At 42.3% G+C, this 15,306-nt stretch overlaps 2 protein-coding genes across 3 annotated transcripts; both read left to right on the top strand.

The window, feature by feature from the left end:
* Positions 1–700: 700 nt before the first annotated feature.
* On the top strand, positions 701–5,175 carry ftr83 (finTRIM family, member 83). 2 transcript variants are annotated; one of them, XM_031857326.1, is made up of 8 exons: positions 701–1,357; positions 1,767–1,862; positions 2,039–2,272; positions 2,457–2,616; positions 2,736–2,792; positions 3,309–3,377; positions 3,965–4,043; positions 4,302–4,371. In XM_031857326.1, exons 1-7 carry the CDS (start codon positions 782–784, stop codon positions 4,015–4,017), a joined length of 1,245 nt encoding a protein of 414 aa, XP_031713186.1. In that variant the 5' UTR covers positions 701–781; the 3' UTR covers positions 4,018–4,043; positions 4,302–4,371. The 2 variants fall into 2 exon arrangements, with proteins under 2 accessions (XP_031713186.1, XP_031713185.1); XM_031857325.1 differs by lacking the exon at positions 3,965–4,043 and having other exon boundaries at positions 4,302–5,175.
* Positions 5,176–7,768: 2,593 nt separating this feature from the next.
* ruvbl2 (RuvB-like AAA ATPase 2) lies at positions 7,769–14,098 on the top strand. Its single transcript, XM_031857274.1, has 14 exons — positions 7,769–7,833; positions 8,843–8,897; positions 9,072–9,127; positions 10,777–10,918; positions 11,108–11,237; positions 11,324–11,390; positions 11,522–11,628; positions 11,729–11,822; positions 11,925–12,143; positions 12,238–12,356; positions 12,562–12,681; positions 12,780–12,909; positions 13,098–13,212; positions 13,654–14,098. The coding sequence occupies exons 2-14, from the start codon at positions 8,843–8,845 to the stop codon at positions 13,677–13,679; spliced, it is 1,380 nt and encodes a 459-aa protein (XP_031713134.1). The 5' UTR covers positions 7,769–7,833; the 3' UTR covers positions 13,680–14,098.
* The last annotated feature ends 1,208 nt before the right edge of the window (positions 14,099–15,306 follow it).

Below are 15,306 nucleotides of genomic sequence, written 5' to 3'. Positions count from 1 at the left end.
AGTCAAACCTCAGAGAGAATCAGTGGCAATGAAAAGCAAAGTAAAAAGTTGATAATTAACTGGTTACAGGTGAGGGGAAGGTCAGGAAAGTCTCAGTGGCTCAAAGCAACAAAGTGGTTCATTTAGCATCACCGCACTTCATCCGTTGACCATACATCACAATGATAGGAGAAGCTGTCGATACTGACGGGACATTGCAGTTGTTCAGCAGGAAAGTAGTTGTATTATTACATGTCCAAAGCGAACAGTCTCCCTTGAGGCAATCTCTAACACTCAAGTGGAAAGTGTGACACACCTGAGGTTTCTTTTCATTTCTGCCTTCTTACTTTTGAATGTATACTTGCTTTCACTCATCTATTTATGGGATGCAAGTACTACTAACAGCATTCCAATCAGCACTTGTCATGTTCTGTTTAAACCCCTTTGGTCAAAAATGTATAAAATCCTCAAGGTCTATATATATTTTTTCATTGAAATAAAATATTAATGAATAATTAAAATAAATAATACAAACATTTGGAACAACCTTGTGTGTCATGATCACACATTTCATTCATTGTCATTACATTCTGTTGTTACATTCACTGTGTCCTTCTCTTGCCCCGCCCTTGTTTTACTGGTTTCGGCTTAACCAGTTTAGCCGCCCTCTCTGTTTACTCTATATAACTCGCGCACGTAGTAGCTGTTGAATCACTTTGCCACTGTGCTGACACGAACCACTGACTGTTGTGCCTACACAGCATATTCACTGCATTTGACGGATCAGCACTGAATTGTCACCATGTCATCCGACCAGGACGGCTGCCACCTGTGTAAGGAATACCTCCGGGATGCCGTGTCCATCCCGTGTGGCCACATCTTCTGTGCCGTTTGCCTCAAGACATACTGGGACCATGCCGACCACACGGGCTCGTACATCTGCCCAGAGTGCAGGGTCACCTACAGCAAGAGGCCCACCCCGAGACGCATGGGAGGCTCCCGGACCTCCACCATCCAACGCAACTCAGAGTCCTTTCCGCCTCCGCCTCCAGACCCCGACTACAACTATGCCGGGCCCCAGGACATAGGTTGTGACATCTGCATCGGAAAGAAGCATAAAGCCGTCAAGAGCTGCCTGATGTGTTTGGCTTCCTACTGCGACAAGCATCTCAAGCCCCACTATGAGTCAAACACTTTTAAAAGGCACAAGCTGGTGGATGAAATCGGCCACCTGGACAGACAGATCTGTCCCCAGCATCAGAAGGGTCTGGAGCTGTTCTGCCGCACTGACCAGATGTGCATCTGCGTGCTGTGCACGGTGAAAGAACACAAAGGTCACGACATGGTGTCTGCCGAGCAGGAGAGGGCAGAGGAGCAGGTACGTTTGACTTTGCTTGAAGCGACAACGCTGGTTTTCAGGCGGTCACCAGCTTAGGAACAGGTTTACTCAGAGCCATACAATGTGCTCTGCTCAGCATGATGAGCGTTGATCAATGTACGATTAACCTTTTGTTATTTGTGAATCAGCGATGACACATGTACCTATGACACAGTGGCGGGTAATTCCGGACAGAGCAGCTGACAATAGATTAAACAAACATTATGTGAGACACACCCCTTTGATAATAAAGCTGCGTCCTGCAGTGTCAACTTTGAGCTGCACACTGTTAGCATTCATTCTAAATTCTAAAAATAAAAATACAGATTTGATGATTTTGTCAATTTGAGATGTTGATTTGAGGGATTGTTGCCATCATTAACAACAAAGCCTGTTGTTTCCCCCATAGCAACGGCTGGGCGCCACCCAGGCCGAGATCCAGGAGAAGATTCATGACCGACTCAAGCAGATGGAGGAACTGAAACAAGCAGTGGACTCACTCAAGGTTTGTACCGCCACCACCGTCTATCACAGATAAAACCAGACAAACCACTAGTGGTTGAATGGAAAGTTGAATTAACTACCAGCACGGACGACATTCCTCCGTGTAGTAGTGACGACAGCCTCACTCAGTGCTACACCCGCTTGATTTATGACGTGCATGCTTGCTTTCCCGTGCAGAACTCAGCCCACACGGCGCTGCAGGAATGTGAGAAGATGTTTGCCGACATGATGCGCTCCATTGAGAGGATGCAGCAGGAGATGACCAAGCTCATCTCCGCCAACAAGAGAGCGGCGCTCAACAACGCGGAGGGCCACGTGGAGCGTCTGACCCATGAGATCGCAGATCTGAAGAGGAGGGACAGCGAGATCACCCAGCTGTCCCGCACTGAGGACCACATCCACTTCATCCAGGTAACCTTGGCACAACCACTCCACGGAGACATGAGTTAGACATAAATGTGTATCAGTCAATGTAAAAAAAAAAAAAAAAAAAAAAATCCACGTGTTGTTCTGCACGGTGCAACACGGGGGAAAAACAAACACATTTAAAGTACACCTTATCATGACTGCATGGCTGTTTTTCTTCCCTGGTTAGAGCTACCACATGCTGATAGCCCAGACGGAGGCGGAGGAGCTGCCAACGGTGACTGTCAACCCCTACTTCACCTTCGGCCCAGTCACTAAGGCCGTCTCTGAGATGAAACAGCACCTGAATGAGTTCAGCAATGACGAGCTGGTCAAGGTGGCCAAAGCAGGTGAGTTCAGAAACACAGGATTTAGATACTGTTAATATTGTGTTAATGATCTGGTAGCACTACGCACATGTGACCATTTTTTTTAAATTAACAGTTATTTTTTCTTTTCTTTTTTGCAGTTAACAAAATGACCTTCTGCCAACTGGATGAATCCAAAAAGAGACGATCAGTAAAAAGTAAGTCAGCCGTTTAAGAAAACTAATTTTGCTATTGTTGTTTTAATGGGGGATAACATAGTAATATGGTTTTAATAATAGTACACATGACTTTTAAATCCATAAAGCCAGCAGAGCAATGGTATTTAGAAATGATATTGAGCCAAATACAAAGTTAAGCATCATTTGGCATGAGACAGTTAGTCAAAGTTACAATTTCCCTTGTCCTCAGTTGAGCTTTGTGCATTCCTGTTTGATGTTATAGATTAGCGGGTAGCCTGAGGTCACTCAGGTGCCACATGGTTAAATGTCTGAAATACAATGTTGCAATTTGGATCAGATTCATTGACGAAGACAGGATTTCTAGATTTCTTTCACGGCGATAACACATGTATTGTGCCGTTGTTGTTGATTGATATTCTGTGATTAACAGCATGATATAATAGAAGCTGATGAAAGAAGATCAGTAAAATAAACACACCCTTCATGTTCCATTATGTCACTATTTTCCTAAATGATTCACATTTACTTTCCCAGGTGAAGAAGCCCCCGTGTACAAGTCTCTGCCGCCCCAGGACCTTCAGCACAGGGACGATTTCCTGAAATGTGAGTCTCAGTTCCTCCGCTCCTGTTTTCTGCAGTGACGCAGATCCCTGCTCTCCCTGCTCTCCCTGCTCTCCCTGCTCATTTCAGCGCAGGAGGCAAATTAACTGCTGATGAGGTTCTCTGTCAGACCCTGTGGTTGACTTCAAAATCTGGTTTTAGTAACTATGCTGGATGTCCTACAGTGTTGACAGAGACTGGGGCTGATTCGTGACAAATTTATCAGCTGGCACGTTCACGGCTTTGTGATTTGAAGCTTGCAGTTTTAGCGCTCCGTCCTTGTTTAAACTGAGTGCATGAAACTCTGATGTTCACTAACTAGTCAGATTAGAACAAAACCCCCAAATCTCAGGAGATCCTTGAGAAAACAGATGTGTTTTCTGCTTTTATACGTATATTCTGTTTTAAGCGATGTGCCAGTTGTTTCTGTTATTCAACTAAAACGAACTGCATAGTCTCAAAGGTCAAAGGAGAAGGGGTTCAAAGGTTTTGGGTCTCACCTGACGGTTACAGTTCAAGATGCACTTTGTTAACCGGACTTCTGTTTGTGGTCAAACTCACAAGCGGTGTTGATACCTCTGGCATTCCAGATAATAGGCCGAGCAGATCTAGGAGAGGCCACCGGGTGTCCCACCAACTGTGATCCGCAGAGGTGGAGATAAACAGCAGGCAGGTGACATCCAAGCCCAGTTAATATTCTGATTTCTGTGTCCAGCCAGAGGGTCTCCCACTTCTCCTTAAAATCATGTAGCAAAAGTTCAGAATCTAACAAAACTAGAAATACCTAACTACTTGCCACTGGTGGTGCAATGGTGAGGGGGTGCTTTGTCCAGAGGCTCTGTCCCTCTTGGGTTTCCTCACTCACACTTAACCCGAGCAGTTAAAACACTTCCTCTTGTGAAATAAATGATCTATTTGTCTCCTTAGTTGCTTGCGAGCTCACTCTGGACTCAAACACCGCCTACAGACAGCTCTACTTGTCTCGGGGGAACAGGAAAGCTGTCCTCAAGAAAGACCCCCAGTCTTACGGTGACCACCCTGCCAGGTTCGACTCCCTGCCCCAGGTCCTGTGTAAGGAGTCTCTCTCTGGAGGAGCTTACTACTGGGAGGTTGACTGGAGCGGGGAGGGGGCTGCCATCGGAGTCACCTACAAAGGCATCAAGAGGACGGGTTATGGAGACAGCTGCCGCATCGGCTACAACCGAAAGTCTTGGAGCCTCTTCTGCTCCGATTCCAGCTACTCAGCCCGCCACAACAAGGACCAGATCGAGATCAACGCGCCCTACTCGTCACGTATCGGGGTGTTCCTAGACCACGCCGGGGGTACCCTGTCTTTCTACGCCGCAGGGGAAACCATGTCCCTCATCCACCGCTTCAAGGGCTCCTTTAGCGAGGCCGTCTATCCAGGCTTCTGGGTTTGGTATGACTCAGGCGTCACCCTCATCAATAAGTGATTAAATAACACACTTCCTATGATCAATGTACAAATGGGATTCAGAGTGGGATGTATTTACAGAACAAAACCATGACTATTATCTGATGATACTTTATAATTCTTTTACAAGATATTTTTTATTGACTACGTGTCGTGTTGTGATTCAGGGGAACTGTTTTTGATGACTGTGAATATTTTTGCAAATCAATGTAAAATATGTGAAATGTAAGCTCAGGTGTATGAAGTGAATACATTTCAATTATCATTTGAAAACAATGAAGGCTGTACTCGATTGGAATATGTCACGTGATCATGTATACAGGTTATGATGCACTTATATTGATCAATAAACTTTTTTTTAACAAGGATGAACTGTGATATTGTCGTTGCATTTTTTTACCTGATACTTCTATTATCACAAGCTTTCACTCCGCTGGCTAATTACCTCTCTGCCTGAATGCCGAGGAAAAATAAAAGAACTCAAGCTTGATCTGATCGGATTCAATGTTATCCTCTAGTGTTCACATCCACTTGTTTGCATTACCGACATCACTCAATTCAAAATAAAAGGCATCTGTTGTGAGACAAAGGGAGAGAACGTGTTTGTGTGTGGTGATCCGTAGCATTTTGTCTGAGCAGTGTCGGCTTTGAGGAGGTCTGAGAGGCTCCAGAGGAATCGTAGAGGAGCAGGTGAGGTGTGACAGGCTCCTGAGCTCACAGAGGGTTGAGCCTCATCTAGCAGTTTTAAAGTGTATGTGGTATGCTGAAGGGTTTGGTCCAGTCTGACTCTAAATACCTTTATCATTGAGTTACTCATTAAAAGTCTGGACTCAGGCAGTTACCGTATTATGTGATGCAACACATGAACATGAAAGCAGTTCCACTTGATTATTGTAGGGGATAATATTACATGCAATTCAAGCCAGTGGCTTTTTTTTAAATCTTTACTAAATCGTAAACTTGTTATGTCAAAGTATTCTGATAATAGCACTGTATGGTCATTTTGGTTTCACTGGCAGCATTTTAGAGAAACTAAAACTGGGAACTAGAAAGATAATAAAACATGTTTTTCATTTGGACTATGGACTTTTCATTGGTTACATATTCCCATATCTGATTCTCTTAATCATACTTTAGTTGCCAGTTGGGATCAATGAAACATCCCAGCTGATGACATTGACAAACAAAAAGTTTTATTTTACATTTTTAATTTTTTTTATTTTGCACAATTCAAAAAAATAAAATAAAAAATAAACAAACATAACAGAGATATATGAATATCACAGTGCAGGAAAAGGCAGAAAGCCAACTGGGCTTATTTGAAGCCTGCACCTATATAATATTAAAACTTTACAAAATTACAATCATTAAATTAAATATGCATAAAAGACATTTTTTTGTTAGGTGGGAAAAGTCATTCCATAATTTGGTTCCCCTAAATCTTATTGAAAATTGACCTCTGCTAGTCAGCAATTTAGGAGGATGAAGATGTGAAGATTGACGAGTTGAGTAAGAGTGAACCTGTGAATTGAATTTGTAGTAGGTCTTGAAATGATCAGGAATATTCCCATCACCTGAAAGTATCTTATAAATGAAAACACACGTTTGAGAAATATTGATGTCATAAATAGTAAGAATCTGCAATTTCTGAAATAGAGGAGTAGAAGAGAAGTGTGACTCTGATCGGGTTGCGATCCTAACAAAACGTTTCTGGAGGACCAACATTTTTTGCAGAGTAGTAGGAAAAGTACTCGCTCAAACTACATTACAATATGAAAGATAGGGATAAAAGGAGAGAGTTTGCAGAGACAAGATGTCTAACCCTCCTTATTATTCCAATAGATTTGTTTATTTTTCTACTAACACAGTCAATATGTTTACTCCAACTTAAACTCTCATCAATAATAATTCCTAGGAATTTTGTAGATGACACTTGAGGCATTCAGTCAGAATTGTCTGTAACCTTCAGTATCCTTCTCCTGTGATGGTGGAGTGAAGTGAGTTTAGACTGTGGAATCCTAACACTGCAGCCTTGAGGGAAAACTTTGAAGCTACACCAGAGAGGATATGAAAAACTCCCCCAGAAGTCTTGAGGTTATGGTCAGCGGGTGAGTTTTGCCATTGTTCAGTGATATTGTATCCTTGTTTTCTGAAAAAAACATTTCCCTACAGTTTTCTCTGAACTCCAGGCTCCAGACTTGCACTGCAAAGATGAGGGATTGTACAATTTTTGTAAATAGCTGTAAAATCCCTTGTGAGCTTGCTACCTCTAGTGGAGAAATGTACACAATGCTCACCAAGGATGTCATCGGCCACTTTTCACCCCTCTGGGAAAGCATCTGTGTGGGGAGATGATTCACTGTTGGAGATAAGAAACATTCTGAACCAGTGCAAGTATGGTATAATAAACACGTTTCGGTTGGCTAGACTGTAGTAGTCCAGCTAAATTCTGGCAAAGAGCTTGTAAAAACAGACTAATTGTGACACACCTCCCTGAACAATATCATCCTACCTTGACTTCTTTGTACACGTTTGTTTTGTAAACACTACATTGTGTAAAGTGATACAGCCTACCTGTCATTTTGCACCACATGGAGTTAAAGGAAACGTCGTCAGCGACAAGTTTTAATTCGTTTCTAGATCCAAGTATTTGTGAATTAGCGAGCATGAGACAGGGCAGCACGCAAAATCCTCGAATGAATAATTTAAACAACATAACGTTACCTTTCTTTGATACACCAAATGGGGACAAGCGGTGGAATCGCTTAACTGAGATGAAATACACAGTCTCTAATCCAAACCTACACAAACGGGTGGCCCTTTCACTCCCAACTTACTTGACGTGTAACTTAATAAACATATTCATGTTTTTATCCCATCATTAGGCCACCCTGTCTGTAGAGGGCAGTCAACCTCAAACAACACACGAACAAGAAGGACTTGTTTCTTGTCGGACACAATTACCCTGCGTACCACTAGAAAGAAGCGCCGCATTCTCACATTTTCTCAAGTGTGGCTGCACAGGTGAGTTTAAATCCGATAACTGTATTAAATACTTAAGCCCTGATACCGTAACATGTATTTTATAATGTCATGTTATTCGCTCTAGCATACTAACTCTCGCGGTGTGTAACAGCAACGTTAGTTATAGAAGACAGAAACCCGATGAATGGAGCTAGCTAGTTTGCTAACATAACATTAGCTAGCGTTAGCTTTAGCGTTATGTTTTGCTGTACTGGCGCTGTCTAGAAGATAGCAGTTAAGATGTATGGCTTCTGCATGTCATTTGATTCGAATTCATCGCCGACTACTGACATGGGTTTTTTATATAAACGACACATATGCTAAATTAAAGCCACAGCAATGTGACAAACGCTCTTGGACTCTTATGTTGTGTCATGCGTTACAGCGGTCACTATGACAACCTACTGGACATTATGGAATTAATGTTCTCCAGCTTTGTTAATTCTTTATATCTCACCTCGTGTGCAACCTGATGTTTTCCATATTTAATTGGAAAATAACTTGGGCATTAATAGAGGTGCAAAATACGCGAGGAGAAAGCCCTGATTCAGGAGTACACCACACTGAAACACTCAGGCACTGGGCTGATTGTTAGAAAGTTGGAAAATTTAAATTCTGAGATTCGTGAACTTAAAATGTTTTTGGGAGTTGATCAACCAAAAATCAAACTTGTATTCAACAGTGCACACGACCTTATAAACCTGTATTGTTGACATATTTCAGCCATCACACTTTTTTAGATGGTGTAAGCTACTGTTCTAATTTTATGGCAGTATTTCTGTAAGATGTTGTTTTGTTCTTTAGTCTAATAATAGTCAACATGTTGCCACTTCTGCCCTATTCCGTTGTCACAGTGTTATTACAGTGTCCACTAGCTCCTCCTTAACTTCAGATTATGGTCTTTTTCCAACAAAAAGGGAAAAGTTGGGAGAAGTATTTATTCTTTGAAACTAATTACTGTTTATGTGTGTTGAACATATTTCTGCTGTCTGCTTATAACTAAATACAGATGGCGAGTACAAAGGTTCCAGAGGTTCGTGACATCACACGGATCGAAAGAATCGGTAAGCATCCACATTACACCGAGCTGCTGTTTAGGGGACACAAATGAATGATTGCGAGCTACATGTGTTCTGTAACAGGTCAGCCCTAATATGTTTATGCAAGTTATACATGGTATGTACTTCCTCTTCCAAATGTGGTCAATATTAATGTTTTCATGTCTGTCTTGTGTTTAGGAGCACACTCTCATATTCGTGGCCTTGGTTTGGACGATGCTTTGGAGCCAAGACAGGTAATGTTGAGTCTTAAGTTCGTGGTCTGTAGCTGTGGGATTTGTTCCCTCTTTAGTTGACATTTGGCACTTAAAGAGATGATGTATAGATGTATTTTCGAGTGAAACCCTCTAAGGCTCTGTACTGCAAATTCCAGTGAATGTCAACTAATTGAAAGACTAGCTCAGTGTGGGATATGAAGCAGAAATGTTAATTAATGTAAATTTAACAGATACTAGTGCGGTGTTCTTTCAATATATGCCTGTTCAGAATGGGCCGCATGCGTGACCTGTAGTGTTGCTGCTAGCAGCTTTCTTGAGAACCGCTCATACAAACAGCTTCACACTCAACACTGCGCTTCGTTGGGTCTTCAGCAAAATACCTGCAATGACATAATTGCATCACACCTAAGTCGCGACCACTACGGTCAGAAACACCAAATACATTCTGATAAACTTTACTGTTAGACAAGGCAGGCAACCTGGGCCCCTCAACTAAAAAGGCACCTCAACTGTTTATTATGATTTTGAGATATGAAAAATATTGAGCTATGTTAAATTCCAAAAGGCCCCCAAAGCACTTAAAAAAACATGCATATTACTTAATGTGTAATTCTACTTCAGAGGAAAACATTTTAGTACTACAGTTACCTGATAAAACTGTTACTGACTACATTGCAGATTCAGATTTAACTAACAAAACATATCAGATTATATATAATGCATTATTATTTATGAAACCATCCAACGTCATATTAGAATTTAAAGTTCTACCTTGAACACAGACGTTGAGTAAATGATAAGGCATTTCTTTGACTGCACGTAAAGTAAAAATTTGAATGCCGAACTTTTACCGTGCAATATAATTTTATTATTAATAGTTATAAGTTTTACTTCAGAAGGCCTACTTCTGCTACCACTGTCAATACCAGCAGTCCCTGTTAGAGAAAGGGTGAAGAGTAAAGCAAGACGGCGTTTGCCGTTGGGCCTTTAAATCAGAAATCCGCCCTGAAAAACACTCCTAAGTCGCTGTTACTCGCAGTCGGAAACATCTGTGAAATACACTTAGCGGAGGTAATATCCAAATAGGCTTAGTAGTCCATTCGTAGGTTTGCTTTGACATAACCACCAGGGTTATGAAGTAGAATATAGATGTGGTTAGAGGAGGTACTTTTACTGGCAGTAACGTTGGTGTTCTTGATTAGCAGCAAGTCTTACAACGAGGAAATACACCAAAGTAGTGGCTTACTCACCCGCAGAAACACCGGTGAAATACACTCTGGTTCGATTCTGCTATCCTCTTGTGTTGAGTTAATGAGCCACTGCAGAAGATGTGAACCTGGAAGCTCCGCCCCCGCTGCTGCACACAGCGCCGTTTGCTTGTTTATTCAAAGTACAGTAACATTGAACATGTCACGTGTCTAAATTGCAATAAATTTGACGAAGGCTTTCTTGTGAGTCCCCAGCAATACACCCACAAAGTGTGAATTAGATCGAATGAGCGGTTATGCAAAGGACGGGCATCCCTTGACTTCCAGTATGACTGCAATAGACTCCAAAAGAGATCTCTTGCATAATAGTTAGATATTGGATTACAGCACATGAATGATGCGCTGATGTGCATTAATGTGCGTTTGGCTTCAAGGATACGTGTTCCCATTCACCTGCAGGTATCTCAGGGGATGGTCGGCCAGCTGGCCTCCCGTCGGGCAGCAGGGGTCATCCTGGAGATGATCAAAGATGGCCACATAGCTGGCAGAGCAGTACTGATCGCTGGCCAACCTGGCACAGGAAAGACTGCCATCGCTATGGGTAAGGGCCACATTGGAGGCTTTCCAGAACACAATATCATTTCACCCTCCTCCTCTGGAAGTCATACCGTTGTTGTAATTGGCTTCAGTTATAGTTTCGTTAAAGCAAGTGTTCCTTTTTTTCCACCCCAGATTCACGAGCTGAGTATAGTTTAGCTGAGATGTTTTTTTTTTTTTCTTTTTAATGCAGGCATCGCCCAGTCGCTTGGCCCCGATACACCCTTCACAGCGCTGGCCGGTAGTGAGATCTTCTCCCTGGAGATGAGCAAGACGGAGGCACTCAGCCAAGCTTTTAGGAAAGCCATCGGTGTGAGGATCAAGTGAGTGAGCACACACAAAAGATTGTTGTTTTTGTATTTCCTATTGTTTGAAATGAATCTGTATTCATCGTGGGCTTCTTTTACAGAGAAGAGACGGAGATTATTGAAGGAGAGGTGGTGGAGATCCAGATTGATAGACCAGCCACTGGAACGGTAGGCTGCCTCGTGGCACTTCCAAGTGCACTCAGAACTTGCTGTCGTACGTTCTTTACGCCAGAACACGCTATCTGAGTTGCTAGAAGACTCATTAAAGACAAACTTATAGATATTTGATTTTGTCTCAGGGTGCCAAAGTGGGAAAGCTGACTCTCAAGACTACTGAGATGGAGACAATATATGACTTGGGCAACAAGATGATCGACAGTCTCAGTAAAGATAAGGTTCAAGCAGGGTGAGTTAATCTCTTCATAGAGCTTTACACATCAGGATCACTCAGGCCTGTCGGATAGCCGTATAAGATCTAACCCGTCTTTCTCTATGTTTCCTCTCAGAGATGTTATTACCATTGACAAAGCCACCGGAAAGATCAGCAAGTTGGGCCGCTCCTTCACCAGAGCCAGAGACTACGATGCCATGGGAGCGCAGGTATAGTGCAACTGTCAAGTCGAAAACAATTTCTGCCTGTGGTCCCGTGTGTATTCATTTTTCTAAATTACATTTTATTGTGATTTTTGTTGTTCCTTGTAGACACAGTTCGTACAGTGTCCAGAGGGAGAGCTGCAGAAGAGGAAAGAGGTGGTCCACACGGTGTCACTCCACGAGATCGACGTCATCAACAGCCGCACGCAAGGCTTCCTGGCTCTCTTCTCCGGAGACACCGGAGAGATCAAGTCTGAAGTCCGCGAGCAGATTAATGCCAAAGTGTGTGAGTGGAGGGAAGAGGGCAAGGCCGAGATCATTCCTGGGGTAGGTGCAACTGTGTGTTTGTATATATTTATATCTATATTTGATTCGTCTGTCTTTTTATGACTTGACTGATTTTCTATGTTTGTGGTTCCAGGTGTTATTTATTGACGAGGTCCATATGCTGGACATGGAGTGCTTTTCCTTCCTGAACCGAGCCCTGGAGAGTGACTTGTCCCCAGTTCTCATCATGGCCACCAACAGAGGCATCACTCGGTACTATTTCTTTTCTGAGTTGTCTCATTTAGGAACACACCAATATGGAATTTATATGTCCCATACCATTTTTGGGGGGAATTTTAATGACTTAGTTATAACCTGTACGTCGGGCTATTTGATAGACTAAAATATTGACTTATAGTTTTTAAAATTTGGTAGATAAAATATTTATTTTTAAATATTCCTCTCTTTTATCACTTAGTATCCGAGGCACAAACTACCAGAGCCCTCACGGCATCCCCATCGACCTGCTGGATCGCCTGCTCATCATCGCCACCTCCCCTTACACGGAGAAAGAGACGAGGCAGATCCTCAAGATCCGGTGAGAATCTGCCTCCATCGTCTGTGAGGCCCAACTAGGTTTTGGCCTCTTCCCAGCTTTGTAGAAGGGAAAATAAACCTGCATGGTTTTCATTTCAGGTGTGAGGAGGAGGATGTGGAGCTGAGCGAGGAGGCTCACACCGTCCTGACTCGCATCGGCATGGAGACGTCGCTGCGCTATGCCATCCAGCTGATCAGCACCGCTGGACTGGTGTGTCGCAAGCGCAAGGTAAGCTTAGCTGGTTGTATTGTTGCAGCTGTAACATGGGGGGGGGGGGCAGTTATCAACATCTATCAACATCTAGAAAGAACTTTTTTTTCAGTCTCTGGTCAGATTGTATTTCAGTAGTTTAGTCATGAATTCCTGTGGTCCCAGTGTTGATGTCATCACTGTTTTGTTCTTTTTGGTGTCTTCAGGGAACAGAAGTTCAGGTGGAGGACATCAAAAGGGTTTACTCGCTGTTCCTGGATGAGGCCAGATCCTCTCAGTACATGAAGGAGTATCAGGATTCCTTCCTCTTCAATGAAACACGTGAGTCCGCTGTTCATCCTCTCTGTCTCTGGTAGTTTCCAAAGCCGAATTCCTTGGCAACACACAGCAACACTGCACATTGATGCTGCATTCACACAAGTTGAATAAAGGTCCCAACAATCCATCAAAATGCTGAAAGAGACTCTAATCCAGGGTCAGTCATTAGGGAAGTTGTCAGTTTTTTCATGCTTACTAAGACTCCATAGTGCTGATTGGGCAAAGCAGAGAAGAGAAGAGTACAAATTCAAACTCGTCTCAGCTTTGGTCTAGTAGGCTCAGCTGTCCCATCACGTCCTTTATGATGATAATGATAATGAAAGGCCTTCTCGCAAATGCAAAACAGAATGTGATATAGATTTTTAAAGGTGAGACATTTTTCTACTCAATATATTGTAATTCTTCACAGTGAATAAGCAGCGTGTATCTGTTCTTACATTTCAGAAACGCCTTCAATGGACACCTCATAATGAAGATGACTTGGTTTTCTTAGTCCCTGAAGTTTTTATGTTGTCGGTCGTCTCTCTGGTCGGAGGCAGTTCAGATCTGGATTTTACTTTTATTTGAATTCAGCATTGAATTACATTGAAGATGGAACTCAAATGTATTAAATAGACTGAAAGCCCCGACATGGTAAATCACCTTGAATTCTACATTGTTCAAATGTATTCACTGAAATTTGACTTAATTCTGAATTTACCACATTTCTGTTCATCTTTGAGGCCTTAAGGCAGGAATATCCATTCCTTCTGTTTCCTTTCTTTTGTTGACTTGTTTATTTTTATGAAAATTATTAAACAGGCTTTTCTAAGCACACTGTGATCATTTGTTTTTATATTTGTCACTTAGTCTTGAACGCTCATTCAATGTTTCATTCGGAACATCAAACTACACATTTTATTATTATTTTATATTTAATTTGATGTGACCAGTCCCAACTACCTCGGTTGAGGTTCTTTTGGGGGGGATAAAAGGATTACACAAAATAGTCAATCAGTGAAGTAAAATGGTGTAAAGTGGCGCATGCATAACGTATTCACCCCTTTTGCTATGAAGCCCCTAAATAAGATCTGGTGCTACCAATTACCTTCACAAGACACAATTAGTTAAATAAAGTTCACCTGTGTGTGATCTACGGGTCACGTGATCTCAGTATATAGGCCAAATCCCAATGTCCCCCTTACGGACTCACAGACTTTGAGGCGCGCTCCCGCGAAGTCCGTGAGGGTTTAGGGCTGTCCCACTGTCAAATCATCAAGTGTTTGAGGGCTCTCTCGCAGACATTTTGAGCCCTTTATGAACCGTTTCCGTAAGTCAGCATGGTATGCTGATTTAGCCTAAGGGAATTACCCACAAATCATTGCAATGTAACGTTAAACACGGGGTAACCAGTGGACGCATGAGACGTAAAAAAAAGGTAAACAAAGAGGATGGCTCACGTGTGTTCAGTCATATTAAATTTACTCAGAAACATAAAGGATTAAAGATGGAACAAAAAATAAACATGAAATCAGAGATTTATTTATTTATTCATCAAATATTTGATTTTGTCATTGAAGCTGTTTTGACAAAAACGAGTAAATAGATTATATGAAGTTACCTCTCATCTTGTGAAGAAAGAGCCTGAAGACGTTCAAATCAAGGAGTACAAAGTATAAAATAAATACACACAATTATACATCATATTTATTGTTGTTTTCATGGTAATATGATATGTTGCAGCAAAGTGCTGTCTCATTCATATTTCCACCATTTCAAGCCCTCAGTCTCTCACACTCAACCACTCACCAGGTGATGTCAGTAAGTCCTTGAGGGTTCAGGGGGGACATTAGGATTTGGCCATAGACTCACCTGTTCTGAAAGGTCACCGAGTCTGAGACACCTCCACCGATGCAAGGGGCACCATGAAGACCAAAGAGCTCTACAAACAGCTCCAGGGCAGGGATCTGGAGAGGTACAGATCAGGGCTGAGTTATAGAAAAAAATGTCCAAAACTTTGAACATACCACAGAGCACCACTAAATCAATTATTAAAATATGCAAAGAATATGGCACCCCAATAACCCTACTGAGAGAGCCACCCACTAAAACTCACAT

The sequence above is a fragment of the Anarrhichthys ocellatus genome, unplaced genomic scaffold, assembly GCF_004355925.1.
Source record: "Anarrhichthys ocellatus isolate YVR2014 unplaced genomic scaffold, GSC_Weel_1.0 scaffold18, whole genome shotgun sequence".
Taxonomy (NCBI): Eukaryota; Metazoa; Chordata; class Actinopteri; order Perciformes; family Anarhichadidae; genus Anarrhichthys; species Anarrhichthys ocellatus.
The sequence above is the reverse complement of the archived record's forward strand: the minus strand, read 5'-3'. Positions and strand labels throughout refer to the sequence as shown.

Excerpts from the sequence above, each read along its gene's own strand:
- ftr83 (XM_031857325.1), top strand. The coding sequence starts at position 782 with ATGTCATCCGACCAGGACGGCTGCCACCTGTGTAAGGAATACCTCCGG. Across the intron at positions 1,358-1,766 it reads AGGAGAGGGCAGAGGAGCAG|CAACGGCTGGGCGCCACCCA; the intron begins GTACGTTTGACT and ends TTTCCCCCATAG. Across the intron at positions 1,863-2,038 it reads AAGCAGTGGACTCACTCAAG|AACTCAGCCCACACGGCGCT; the intron begins GTTTGTACCGCC and ends TTTCCCGTGCAG.
- ruvbl2 (XM_031857274.1), top strand. The coding sequence starts at position 8,843 with ATGGCGAGTACAAAGGTTCCAGAGGTTCGTGACATCACACGGATCGAA. Across the intron at positions 9,128-10,776 it reads ATGCTTTGGAGCCAAGACAG|GTATCTCAGGGGATGGTCGG; the intron begins GTAATGTTGAGT and ends ATTCACCTGCAG. Across the intron at positions 12,357-12,561 it reads ACCAACAGAGGCATCACTCG|TATCCGAGGCACAAACTACC; the intron begins GTACTATTTCTT and ends TTTATCACTTAG.